The 12,642-nt window shown below is 48.5% G+C and overlaps 1 protein-coding gene across 1 annotated transcript in view; it reads right to left on the bottom strand.

The window, feature by feature from the left end:
- LOC120937495 (retinol dehydrogenase 13-like) overlaps positions 1-12,642 on the bottom strand; it is a 73,653-nt gene that overhangs the window by 48,590 nt on the left and 12,421 nt on the right. Inside the window, exon 2 of the mRNA XM_040350762.1 lies at positions 220-338. Coding sequence (XP_040206696.1) covers positions 220-338 — 119 coding nt within the window. The remainder of the gene's footprint in view (positions 1-219; positions 339-12,642) is intronic.

Raw genomic sequence — 12,642 nt, 5'->3', positions numbered from 1 at the left:
GAGTCTTAAGAGTTGTAATTCCTAAATCCTTCCTCCGATTTTGATGTACATACCCTCAAATTAAACCTGAGAGTGTGCACTTTCAGCCCATACTCATTATACAACTATAAATTGAATATGTTTTGGTAAATACCTAAAAAAATATATACTAAAATTGTGCCTGTGTCTAAATATTGACCGGACTGTATGTTTACTTGAGGCAGCCAAGAAAAATCTTACCTCTTTTTGCAAGTTCCAGAGCAGTTTCTTTACCAATGCCTGTGTTGGCTCCGGTTACTATTGCTGTCTTACCAGCTATATTTGCTTTGCTTGGACAAGGTCCACCACCAACATATTCCCTAGACAAATAGAAAAAAAGATCATGCATTTTTTAATGGAATACCATCATGTTCTTATGTTAATCTGTTATTTACTAATAGGCAACACACATCTGCTTCAAAGCACTGAAAGGCAGATTCCTGACACCAATATGGCAGCAAACTAGTGATAGAGTTCTGCCTCTAGATCACTCCCTCAAAACCAGTGAATAGCATAAAAAAAGACTAGTTAGCCCCCCCCCCCTTTTTAGAATTTTAAAGAAGTAACTGTCTCCAATTGCTCCTTTCAGGTCATCCAATATACCTTTTGTCATTCCAGCTGGAAACCATTAAGGAAAAATGGTTATTGCCTGGACTCTAGCAGGCTTGGTTGTGCATATAGGACAAGGGGTCGCAAGCCTCCGTCAGCGACGGTGACAGCGGCGGCGCCCTCTGTACCAGAGCGGTTGCAGCCTCATAGGCAGCACATTCGAGAGCATCTATGGTGTCCGTCTGTAGTGAGGTATCATGGTCATCCCAGCATACTTACGCAAACTTTACGGAGTAGACCCAGGTGCCTTGTCATCAAGGGACTTTGTAGGAAGGACTATTCAGTCCTCTGTCCCATCCTACTTGGAAGAGTTGGCAAGTAGAACCCACCCTGTCAGCTAGTTATTTATAACTAGTATGCCGACATGTTGGCTTCAGGAAAACTGAAAATTGTATCAAATACTTACTGTAATTTTCCTTTCCTGATGCCAAACCATGGCAACATACAGATCCACCCTGTGTTGCAGTATGTAGCTTGTTACAAAGAATGGGGGGGAGGCCAACTAGTCTTTTTTTATTTTATTCACTGGTCCTGAGGGAGTGGTCAAGAGGCGAAGCTCTATCACTAGTATGCTGCCATGGTTTGTCGCCAAGAAAGGAAAATTACGGTAAGTATTTGATAAAATTTTCAGTTTTTTAGCTTTAGGCTGGCCATACATGGTTGAATTTCGAACTAATTTTCTTTTGAAAATCTGAAATTTTGTGCATTTTGTAAACCGATCCATCACGGATTTCGATATTCGACAAACCAAGCCTTTAATTTCACCTCGGCTGAGAATCTTCTTTTCTTTCCGGGAATTTTCTTGTCTTGCCCATGCACATTTTTTTTTCGATTACATTTCTTGCATGATTCTCCCATCATTTATTAGAAAATTGTTTGTTTTCCAAAATATTTCAAACATGGCCGATTTTTCAAATTCGGCTGTTGCTGCAGCCCACTAATGATGCAAAATTCAAAATTCTTAGATAATTATTTCGAAATTTAACCCATAGACGGTTTGAAACTTGGCTGGTTCAGCAGGAACTGGCCGAGATTTGAAACAGGTGTGAGCTGAATGTACCCAAGTTGATTGATTGATCAACCAGCCTTCTGGATTTTACATGTGATTATTGCTGGCAGCTGTTATAGGAGAGAGGGAAGGGGATGATAGGGGGAAAGAGAAATGGGAGAGGTCTTAGCAGTAAATGTATTGTGATATTGTTATACTGTAATCTTACCTAAATAAATAGGGTATAACAATATCGCAATACATTTACTTTCCCTTTCCCCTATCCTCCCCTTCCCCCTCTCCCTTCTTGTACCCTCTTTTTCTTTTTGGTATTTTGGCTTCTTCATCATGTATGTGTAAATATACATACACATATAGATTGCAAATAAGTATAGCCCCTATAAATATTATGGCCCAGATTCACAAAGCACTTACGCCAACGTATAACAAGATACGCCGACGTAAGTGCAAATGTGCGCCGTCGTATCTGTGCGCCGGACCCACAAACTAAGGTGCGCCTAAAAACAGGCTTCATCCCTCCAACGTAACTTGCCTACGCCGGCATAGGGTGGGCACACATTTAGGCTGGACGCATGGTGGCGCTCCCATTGATTAGCCATTCAAATGTGCAAATTAGTGAAATACGGCGATTCACGAACATACGTGCGCCCGACGCAGTGCACGCAAGTTGCACGTCCGGCGTAAAGTTATTCCCCATAAAGGAGGTGTAACCCAGCAGCAAACATGCAAAGGTCTGCACCAGGGAACACAAGCCGGCGTATTTTACGTTGGACGTGTCTGGCTGGGCGTAGGTTACGTTCACGCCGTACGCAGTGATCCGGCATAGTTTAGGCAGTTGTTCCGACGTGGTTGTGAGCATGCGCATGGGTATGCGTCCACGTCTCGGCGCATGGGCAGTTCGTGATACGTATCTGTCTGGCGCTCGGCCCATCATTTGCATGGGGTCACACCTCATTTGCATGGCTCACGCCCACTTCCACCTACGCCGGCGTACACCTTCGAAATCCAGCGCAGCGTTGGGAGCACTGGCTTGGTGAATTCCATGCTTGCCTCTCTGCGCTGCGTTGGCGTAGCGTACATTGTTTGCGCTACGGCAGCGTAATGTGCGCCCGCTCTCTGTGAATCTAGGCCTATATGTTTATTATTATTTTCCCCTATTTTTCAATAACATATAGTCCTAACATACACACATAACTTCATATATACATATCTGTCTTTTACAAGATATGGTTCCCCATCACATCTCTTTAAAGGAACACTAAAGGTTCGTTTTTTATTAGACCAATTGATTGCTGTAAGCTAGAGCTTTTAAATATCTCTTACCTCGTTTTTCCTTTTGATCTCCAAAATACAGTAATCCAGGTTTGAAAATGCCATTTCCTGTCACTCCTCTTCTTGCTTTCCACCAGCATCTGAGCTGTTTTGCATGGTGGAAAGCAGAATGTGCTCACCCCCTCCCTATGACTACAGCCCTGCGTGAAGATGCTCTTATCCCTCACAGGCATGGAGGCTAAGCCTAATGGGAATTGTAGTTCCCATTAGGCCATGATGTAGCAAGAATGAATGCGCACCGCAAACCAGGAAGTCAGTGAGAATAATGATTCAGGAGTGACGTGGATTGGAATAAAACAGCTCGATTTTCAACAGGTATCAAACTAGTTATAATGCAAAACATTACTTTTTACTTTATCAGCTACTGTCAGACTTTAATTTAAGAGGAAAATATGTTTGCCTTTACAACCCCTTTAAATGATCCCATATTTATATACCTTATCATACCTTACATTATCATAAAATGTAATTATATATATATATATATAAAATATATAATATATATATTTATTTTTTTATCTTAATGCCAATATATATAATATAAGGGGGTTTTATCAGATTATTAATGGTTGTTTATACGTTAAAAGTGCTCATTTTATTTTTTATTTTCCATTACAGTTTGACATCTTGTATATATCCATCAATATTGCTATTCTACGGCCCTTTGTTTGCTATTGCATATGCTTTTATTATTCTTTGCCCCTATAATTGTAAGCCTTCATTGTTGTATGGAGTGCACTAACAATTGTCCCCACCAGGTGGCGATACCAGCGAGGTGTATAAAAAGGCCATCTACAGCCTATACAGATCAGCTTGACAAAGGAGCATGCAGTGCTTCCATCTCACCACTGCGCACGCTCTGAAACGCGTCGCATCACGTCCGTGACGTCATCTTGCCATACGCTGCGTTCCAGCCCTCTCCTGAGACCTGTTGACTGTGCTCCAGACCTCGTTCTGGTTCCAGCCCGAGAGCAGGAAGATACCTGGTGGGCCGGACGCTGGTGTTCTGCCAAGGAAGGTCCCCCGGCGGATAATGCCCGCCCTATGTTAGCGCAGGCACAGCACTTGCGCAGTACGGAGCCGCCAAAAGTCTCCGAACATAAACAGCTGTACTTGGCGCCTGCGCACAGCAGACGACTTTGTGCCACTCGCTCCTGATGCTCGTGCAACTTTGCAAGGGGCGGGTGTATTACTATTATATCGTGTAAGGGGCGGATGGCTAAAGAAGAGGCCAAATTTAAAATTGATGGGCAGAGCTGATAAGTTGGTGGCGGTTTTATCAATAAACTACACGTCTTTGCGGGGCGTTTCAACAACTGAAGGGTGGGTTTTGCAATGTTGATGGGCGGGTTTGCTCTTCTTTAGCCATCCGACCCCTAACAGGATATAATAGTAATACACCCGCCCCTTTCAGAGTTGCACGAGCATCGTGAGCGTGCAGCAGAGTGTGGCACATTGTCGTGCTCATTGCGCAGGCGCCGTGTACAGCCGATTTGCAGCTGTTCAGCTTCGGTGATTTTTGGCGGCTCCGTTGTGCTCCGTACTGTGCAAGTGCTGTGCCTGAGCAGTACAGGGTGGGCATTCTCGGCAGGACACCGGCTCTGTTCTACACGGCTTCACAGGGGAAATCTGATGCTGCAAGCCAGAGCGGAGATTGATGTTCCACTGGACTTCACTGCACCTCTTTAAAAGAAACTTCCATGCAAGTTTTTTTTAGTGCACCTTGTTCATTAAAATTATACAGTTTTACCTAAGTGGCCGCCCAAACCCTTAGTTCTCTCCCTCGCCTCTATGCAGCACCAGCATTGCAAGTGTGGACACCCAGCTTTGACAACTTGCGGCTTTTACAGCTGGGTGCGCAGCACCTTCCCATTGGTCAACCAATCTTCTGAGACCTGTGGCGTGTCCCAGAACATTGCAAGGAGGGAGGGGGTTCGAGCAGAAAACTGTCAAAACTAAGAACCAGTTCCCCCGCCCCCCCAAAAATCACATGCCAAATGTGGCATATTTGGGCATGAGGGGGGAGTGCTTAAAGCAGAACTTCCTCTTTTGGGTGGAGCTCCGCTTTAATGTAAATGCCAACAAAACTCAATCAAAAGGAGGTCAAAGGAACTCTGACGGTTTTTCCCTAAACTTATGCTGATGCTAACTTCCTACTTAGTACACAAACCATAATAGGGCACCATGGGTGCAACAGTCTGCAAATAATCTTAAGACACAAGCATGGACGTGGACCATACTTTAGAATAACTAAAGGGTTACGAAACGGTCTCGTTTCTCCGTCTGGGGAACGACGAAGAAACGAGACAGTTTCGTAATGCGTAGGGATTGGCCGTAGGACAAGACGTACACCAGGAGTGACGTGAGACGGCGCAGAGGATGCCACTGTTTGTTTACATGCTCGTTTTTATAGTTTTTCATTGGAGGCCCTCTTTTGTCCCCCTTGTTTCCCTGGCTTGAGTCCTTCCAGGTACTACATTCAGCCATCAGGTTTACATCCGCTGCTATCGGGACATTGAGGAGACTGCCGTGAGGTGGAGATTGATGCATTGATCTCTCTATTTTTCCCTCATTGAGGTGAGAGTTCTGGGAGACCAGACTGGTGTCTTTGGTGGAGTTTCCATTTCCTCTGGGATTAGTGGACACCCATTCACAGCAGCCTGTCACTTTCACATTTGGACTTTGACACTATTTTTTCCAGCGTCATCTTCTTAGTTAAGATTTGATCACTCAGCACTTTTATTTGCACTTTTTGATGTTCTTAGATGTGTCTTCATATTGCTTATATATGAATGATTGAGAGCATGTTCCACTGGCTCTCATTTACAAAGACCAGAAGCTGTGACAAGCTGTGTGCTGGGAAAAAGAAAAACTAAAGTTCTGCTATCACAAACTGAGCAGGCAAGCTCTTTTTGCATTTGAGACCTGCAATTTCCTTCTGCAATAAAGAATACCTACCTGTCTGCTCGCCATCTACTCTGCTATGTAAGCCTGACAGCAAATCCCAGCCAATGATTCATGGCCAGGACCTGCTGATTGGCTGTGTTCAATCAAAGCGAAAAGCTCTATGTTGGTAAACAATCTTTAGTAAAAAGCAGAACACTGTATACACATTACACATAGGCACAAATTTAACACCTTTATCGCCCTAGATGTTAACCCCTTATGAAGAAATATAAACTACATTTTGTATTGCATATGTTTTTTTTTTTTTTTATAATCAGTTTTATTTGTTTTCCAACATATAAATCACATACATACATTTACCAGGAAGTTGCATAGTGAACAAAATGGCGACCACGCAGGGTCTCAGACTGTAAGGTGCCCCTTGGGGGTCAGTGAACATGCAGTACTTTGACAAACAGCGCCAAAATAGCAGGCAATAACTGGGTGTCTCATGTAGTAGTCACCCCTAAAGGCAGTGCAATTGTCTATTGTGCAGTAGTATGGGGTCGGGTTGCTGCGCCTGCTCTTTATGAAATATCTGGGAGAGGCCCCTGCTCGCGGGCAGGGCGGGGGGAGGGGGGCCCAAGGGCCTCCAGCTTTCCACCCCCCACCGCCGTCCACACCACATGTGCCCCCCCACAGGGCATTGGGACCAGCTACAAAGCCACTCTCGTTCCCCTGACGTCAGGGGACGGTCCCGTCGCCCCCAGAGTTTTGTAATTCCAGCCCTGAGCCCGACCCCTCAATTGACCCCTTGGCCGGTAGCGCCATTATTAACATAACATATTAACTGACATTCCTGGGCATAACAGGGTAGACTGAGGAGAAAAGGGAAAAAGCAGGGAGGGGTAGAGTAAGAAAGAAGACAGACAAAGACAGTCCAGGTGCATTTGCGATTTCTCAAGGTGCTGCTAGCTTCCACACGCCGGGCCCGGCTTCGCGGGGAGAAATCTCCTCAGATAGTTCTTCTTCATCCAGCACAGCCAAACACATGGGCATGGGGCTCCTTCCTATTCTTGTGCTAATCTGCGGGCCTTAAGGGAGGGATCTGATAGTTCTAATAAGGCAATATCCAAGCTAGAAGGGACAAAAGTGGGGTCGGTAGTGTAATCCGACCAGGGGGCCCATATGGTGTTGAATCGTTCTCGTGTGTCACGGCAGGTCGCTATCCAGTCCTCCGCTTCTCTGACTGCATTCACCCCAGCGATCCACTCCCCCCTTGTAGGGACTCTGGATGTTTTCCAGTGAACCGGCAGTAGACGCCTCGCCGCATTAAGCAGGTGAGGTAGCATACACTTCTTGTACTGTTGGATAGGGATCGTGGGGACATGCAGCAGGAAGTGTTTCGGAGAGAGAGGAATCTCCACCCCTGTCACTACTTTGATCTGATCCCGTATGTCTTCCCAGAAGGGTCTGACCAAGGGGCAGTCCCACCAAATATGAAGCAGCGTTCCCCTGAGGTTACAACCCCGCCAGCACAACGGTGACATAGAAGTGTAAATATTAGCCAGGTCTGCTGGGACCCTATACCATCGGGACAAGAGCTTGAAATTCGTCTCCTGTGTTCTCGAGTCGATGGAGGATGAATGGGTCAATTGGTATAGATGGGTAAGTTGTGTCTCTGTAAATATCGTCCCCAGGTCAGATTCCCACCGTCGTACATAGGCAGGTCTAACCTGCGCCGTAGCCGAGGTAAGAAGACTGTATAGTTCTGACACTATGTGGGCGGTAGGGGCGTCGTCAGTAAACAACCGTTCAAATGGGGTAAGTGTCGAGGGGTCCCTAATATTGCGACCGTGGATCTCAAAAAAGTGGTGTAGTTGTCTGTATTTCCAGAAGTTCATACGGGAACCCTGTCTACCCACCGGGAGCGCCTCATAGCTCAGGAGTTTGCCACCTCCCATAAGTTTCCCACAACTGGCATTCCCATCATCCACCCACGATTCGAAGAAAGACATCTGCTCACCCGGGGGGAACCATTGGAAGCCCCCTAGGGGGGCCAGAGGGGACACAGGGGGGGCCAAGTGAATCTCGGCGTTCGTCTTATCCCAGACTGTCAGAACATGAGACGTCAGAGGGGAGGTTGTGTCGGACAGCCCCCTGTGTTCCCTTGCCAACCACGGAGCGTAGGATAAGTTCCTGCCCGCCAGACTTTTTTCTAGGGGTACCCAGACCTTGGTATGGGTGTGAAAACGCCAGTTGAGGATCCTCTGTAGAGCTATTGCTCGATAATACTGTTTAATATCAGGGACCCCTAGGCCTCCCGTTCGCTTTGAGCGTCGCAATATCCTAAGCGCCACTCTAGGTTTACGCGCATTCCAGATAAAAGCGGACATCATGCTGGAGATACGGTCAAAGAATTGTTTGGGTAGGGGGATCGGGAGCATTTGTAGGTAGAAAAGAATGCGTGGCAGTACCGTCATCTTTAAAATATTTACCCGACCTAGCCAGGTGAAGGCCGATCGCGTCCATTTCAGGAGGTCACTTTTGACCGTAGCTAATAATGGGGCATAGTTAGCTAAATAAAGGGTATCAAATCTGTCGGTCAACTGCACACCCAAGTAACGCATGGATGTCGTGGTCCAGGTGAAAGGGAAAGAGGCTCTGAGACCCGTGGCTAAGTGGGGGGGAAGATTAATGGGGAGGATCTCCGATTTTGACAGGTTGATTTTAAAATTGGACAGGGTCCCGAAGAGTTTCAATTCTCTCATCAGGTTAGGTAATGATATCGTCGGGTTCGATAGGTGGAAAAGAACATCGTCCGCGTATGCCGAGAGCTTATGCTCTGTGTGTCCAACCCGTAGGCCTGTAATGTCTGGATTGGCTCGTACGGTCCGAAGCAGGGGTTCTAAGACTAAAGCGAACAAGAGGGGTGACAGGGGGCACCCCTGTCTTGTACCATTTCTAATGGGGAATCTCGAGGATAGGGTTCCGTTTACTTTGACCTGAGCACAAGGTGTTGAGTAGAGGGACAAGATCGTGCTCAGTAGTCGTGGTCCTAGACCGATCGATCGCAGGACCTCCGTCATATACGGCCAGTCCCCACGATCGAAGGCCTTTTCGGCGTCAGTTGAAAGAATAATATAGGACGGGGAGGTTGGGCAGGTCCGGGCCCAGTGGATAAGTTGAACTGCTCTCAGGGAGTTATCTCTGGCTTCTCGACCAACTATGAAGCCCGTCTGGTCAGGGTGCACGATTCCGGGTAGGAGGTGTTTGAGTCTGTTCGCTAATACTTTTGCTAGGAGCTTAATGTCCAAATTAAGAAGGGAGATAGGGCGGTAGCTTTGGGGGACGGTGGGGTCCTTGCCCTCTTTGGGGATCACAGTAATGTGAGCAAGCAGAGCTTCTGAGGGAATGGTTTTACCCCCCGCTAAGGAGTTAAAATATTTGCACATAGGAGCCGCCAGGTGGGAAAGAAAGGTCTTATAATATACCTTACTAAACCCATCTGGGCCTGGGCTCTTCCCGTTAGGCAAGGACTCCACCGTGGCCCCGAGCTCTGTGGTGGTGATCGGGAGTTCTAGTGTCGCGGACTGGTCGTCTGTGAGTGGGGGGAGGTTAGCCGATTCAAGATACCGCTGAATCGCCTGTTGTCTGGTATTCTGCGTGTCGGGGGGAGTGTCGGAGCTCAGATTATATAGGCTGGCGTAGTAGTCTCGAAACCCCGAAGCTATTGTGGAGGAGCGTACCGCCAATTCCCCTGAAGGAGAGCGCAGCTTCTGCACGTGGGATGTAGCCTGTTGTTTCCTAATTGCCCGTGCAAGCATTCGACCGCACTTGCTCCCGTGTTCATAGAATTTGTGGGATACGTAGCGGAATTGTTTACAGGTTTGGCGATCTAATAATCTTAAAAAAAGTTCTCTCAATTCCGTCAGTTCCCTCAGGGCCTCGGGGGTGCCACTTGCCTTATGTTTTAACTCAGCCTTCCCCAGGGCAGTGTGTACCCTGAGAAAGTCTGCGCCGCGCTCCCGCTTCAGTCTCGCGCCTTGTGAAATCAGCTCCCCCCTAACCACTGCCTTGTGGGCCTCCCAGATCAGACCATCCTCCAATCCGTCAGCCGAGTTTTCAGCAAAGTAGTGGGACAATGTGTCCGACACTCCCTTCACTGCAACTGGGTCATCCAACAGGTTGTCGTTCAGCCTCCACGTCCAAGCCTTGTTCAGGCCCGATGGCAAGTCTATGGCAATAGTGACCGGGGCGTGGTCTGAGATAGATATGTTGCCTATGGTTGCCGTCTGGAGCAGGTCCAGTGTTTTGAAATCAACATATATGTGATCTATTCGTGTGTAAACATCATGGACTTTGGAGTAATAACTAAAGTCTCGGTCCGTAGGGTGCATCGTGCGCCAGCAGTCGACGAGGAGGCGGGACTGTAGCGCTTTCCGGAAATGCCTAAGAAAAGCGTAAGAATGCGGGGTTTTCGCATGAGAAGTATCTAGCAGGGGGTCGGGGCTGACGTTAAAGTCTCCTCCTATAATCAACCGGCCTTCTCTAAAGTCTGTCAGTTTGTCTAAGGTAGAGTCAATAAAGGTGAGTTGGTCTGAGTTTGGTGCATAGATCGTCGCGAATGTGTACATCTGGCCCGCTATGCTACCCTTAAGGAACACGTATCTACCTCGAGGATCTGTTTCGTTGCCTGAGGGCTGGAAGGGGCAGGATTTATGTATAGCTATAGCTGTCCCCCTAGACTTAGGCGTCGGGGAGTTACTAATGAACCACTGGTTAAAGAGATGGGTGGGCAGCCTAGGGAGGGACTGGGGTGTAAAATGAGTCTCCTGAAGAAAGAGCACCTGTGTTTTCAGTCGCTTTAGTTCCCACCACAGTTTACTGCGTTTGTGAGGGGAACGAAGCCCCCTAACATTGTATGAGCTTACCTTGAGAGAAGCCATGTGTGAAGTTGGGGACCGATGAGTCTAGCTGGCTGGTGACGAGCCCGGCGTGGGAGTCCGGCAGTGTGGCGCACCTGGTAGAAGGAAGATAGAAGTGAGGGAGTAGAGCAGAGAGAGCGGGGGGGGAAGACATGAAAGGTAAGTAAAAAGTAAACAATATATTCAACAGTGCGACCGAAGTCACTACATTCAACATCACAACTAAGGGTCTTGCCCAGGGCCCCGTCCCCTATATGGGGGTGGGTTCCTGGACGTCGGCCCGGGGTCCCGGCAGGGACCATCACCCCGAAAAGGGTGGCCTATTGGGGGTACGCGAGTCAACATGGGGATGAGACGGGAACACTCCCAGCTCCGCCCACCTCACCTAACTTGGTGCACTAGGGGGGGGGGGGGGAGAACCGAAGGGATAAGCCCATAGGGGGGGAAGGACCTGTCCGGCCTCTGGGAGCCATTAGAGTTCAGTACTTGTGGTCCAGGCCAAGGTAGCGGGTAAAGTCGTCCCCCACAGTGTCCCTTGAGGAAGTGTATAGATCCATACGGCTAAGATGGGGTGAGGTTAATAAAAAGGGGAAGAAACAAATGGGGGGGGTAAGGCACGTCTGATCCTAGGGCCATGTAAAAAAGTATAGCCTGTGGCTCTTTCAGCCGGGGGAGTAGCGACTTAGTTAGTAGCTGAAGTAACCGTATTGCTGTGCGGTCACGCCGGTATCTCTTCAAAAGGTAGGGTTTGCTGGAGAATCTGTGGGGCGGCGGTTACGATCTCTTCTGCGGTTTCGGCGTGAGGTCGATTGCCATGGCTGGGACTGTGGTAGTTTCGGCTGCAGCTGGGCCGACCAGCCCCTCCAGTCTGGGAAGTCTATTGGGTCTAAATCTAGGGAGGACAGGAAGTCCGGAAGATCATCCTTAGTGCGGAGTGTCACAGTTTTGCCCTCCTTGGTGACTTGTAGGTAAAAGGGGAACCCCCAGCGATACGTCAGTCCTGCGTCTTGAATAGCTGTCAGCAGGGGGCGCAGTGCTCTGCGTTGCATGAGAGTGCGTCTAGAGATATCTTGGTAGAAGGCTAAGTGCGCGCCATCAAAGTCAAAAAAAGGTTTTCCACGCATCTTCTGCATGATGCGGTCTTTTAGGGTGTACTTATGCAGTTTGCAAATAATGTCTCTAGGATTATTTACATCTTGGGAGGGAGGTTTCAGAGCTCTGTGCGCCCGGTCTATTTCAATAGTGGCCGTAGCTGGGAGACCGAGTATTTCTTTAAAGACACCCTCCAGGGTAGGGATAATGTCCCGTGCACCCGTAGCCTCCGGTAGGCCACGGATCCTGATATTGGCCCTGCGGCTGCGGTTCTCCATATCGTCGAGCTGACAGAGCAGGGCCTCAATCTGGTGGTCTTGTGCGGTGCATTTCTCTTGTAATAGAGAGATGGCCGGGAGGGACTCTTCAAATCTCTGTTCCAGGGATTCTAGCCTTCCCCCCAAGTGTGTGGTATCAGCCTTGAGCTGAGCTATGTCTTCCTTCAGGGCCTTCTCAACCCTGTCTGCAAACCGTTCTAAGTCGGCCTTGGTGGGGAGGGAGTAAATATGGCGCCGTATGTCCATGTCATCCAGGGGGTCTGGGGCCTCCTGATCGTCCTCCCTCAGCATGGGGAAGTTTGGGGAGTCCCGGGGGGGAGATTCACTCACCGATCCCTGGGATTGAGTCGGGGATCCTTCCAGAGCCTGTGACCGGGTGTGCTGTGAAGCCTTGGGAGTCTTAGAGGCCTTCGACGCCGCCGCCATTTTCGGAGCCTCGCGGCCGCGAGTGCTGCTCCCGGCAAAGAAATCCAGCTGTCCTTGCCTAGTA

Source organism: Rana temporaria, chromosome 4 (assembly GCF_905171775.1).
Source record: "Rana temporaria chromosome 4, aRanTem1.1, whole genome shotgun sequence".
Taxonomy (NCBI): Eukaryota; Metazoa; Chordata; class Amphibia; order Anura; family Ranidae; genus Rana; species Rana temporaria.
The sequence above is the reverse complement of the archived record's forward strand: the minus strand, read 5'-3'. Positions and strand labels throughout refer to the sequence as shown.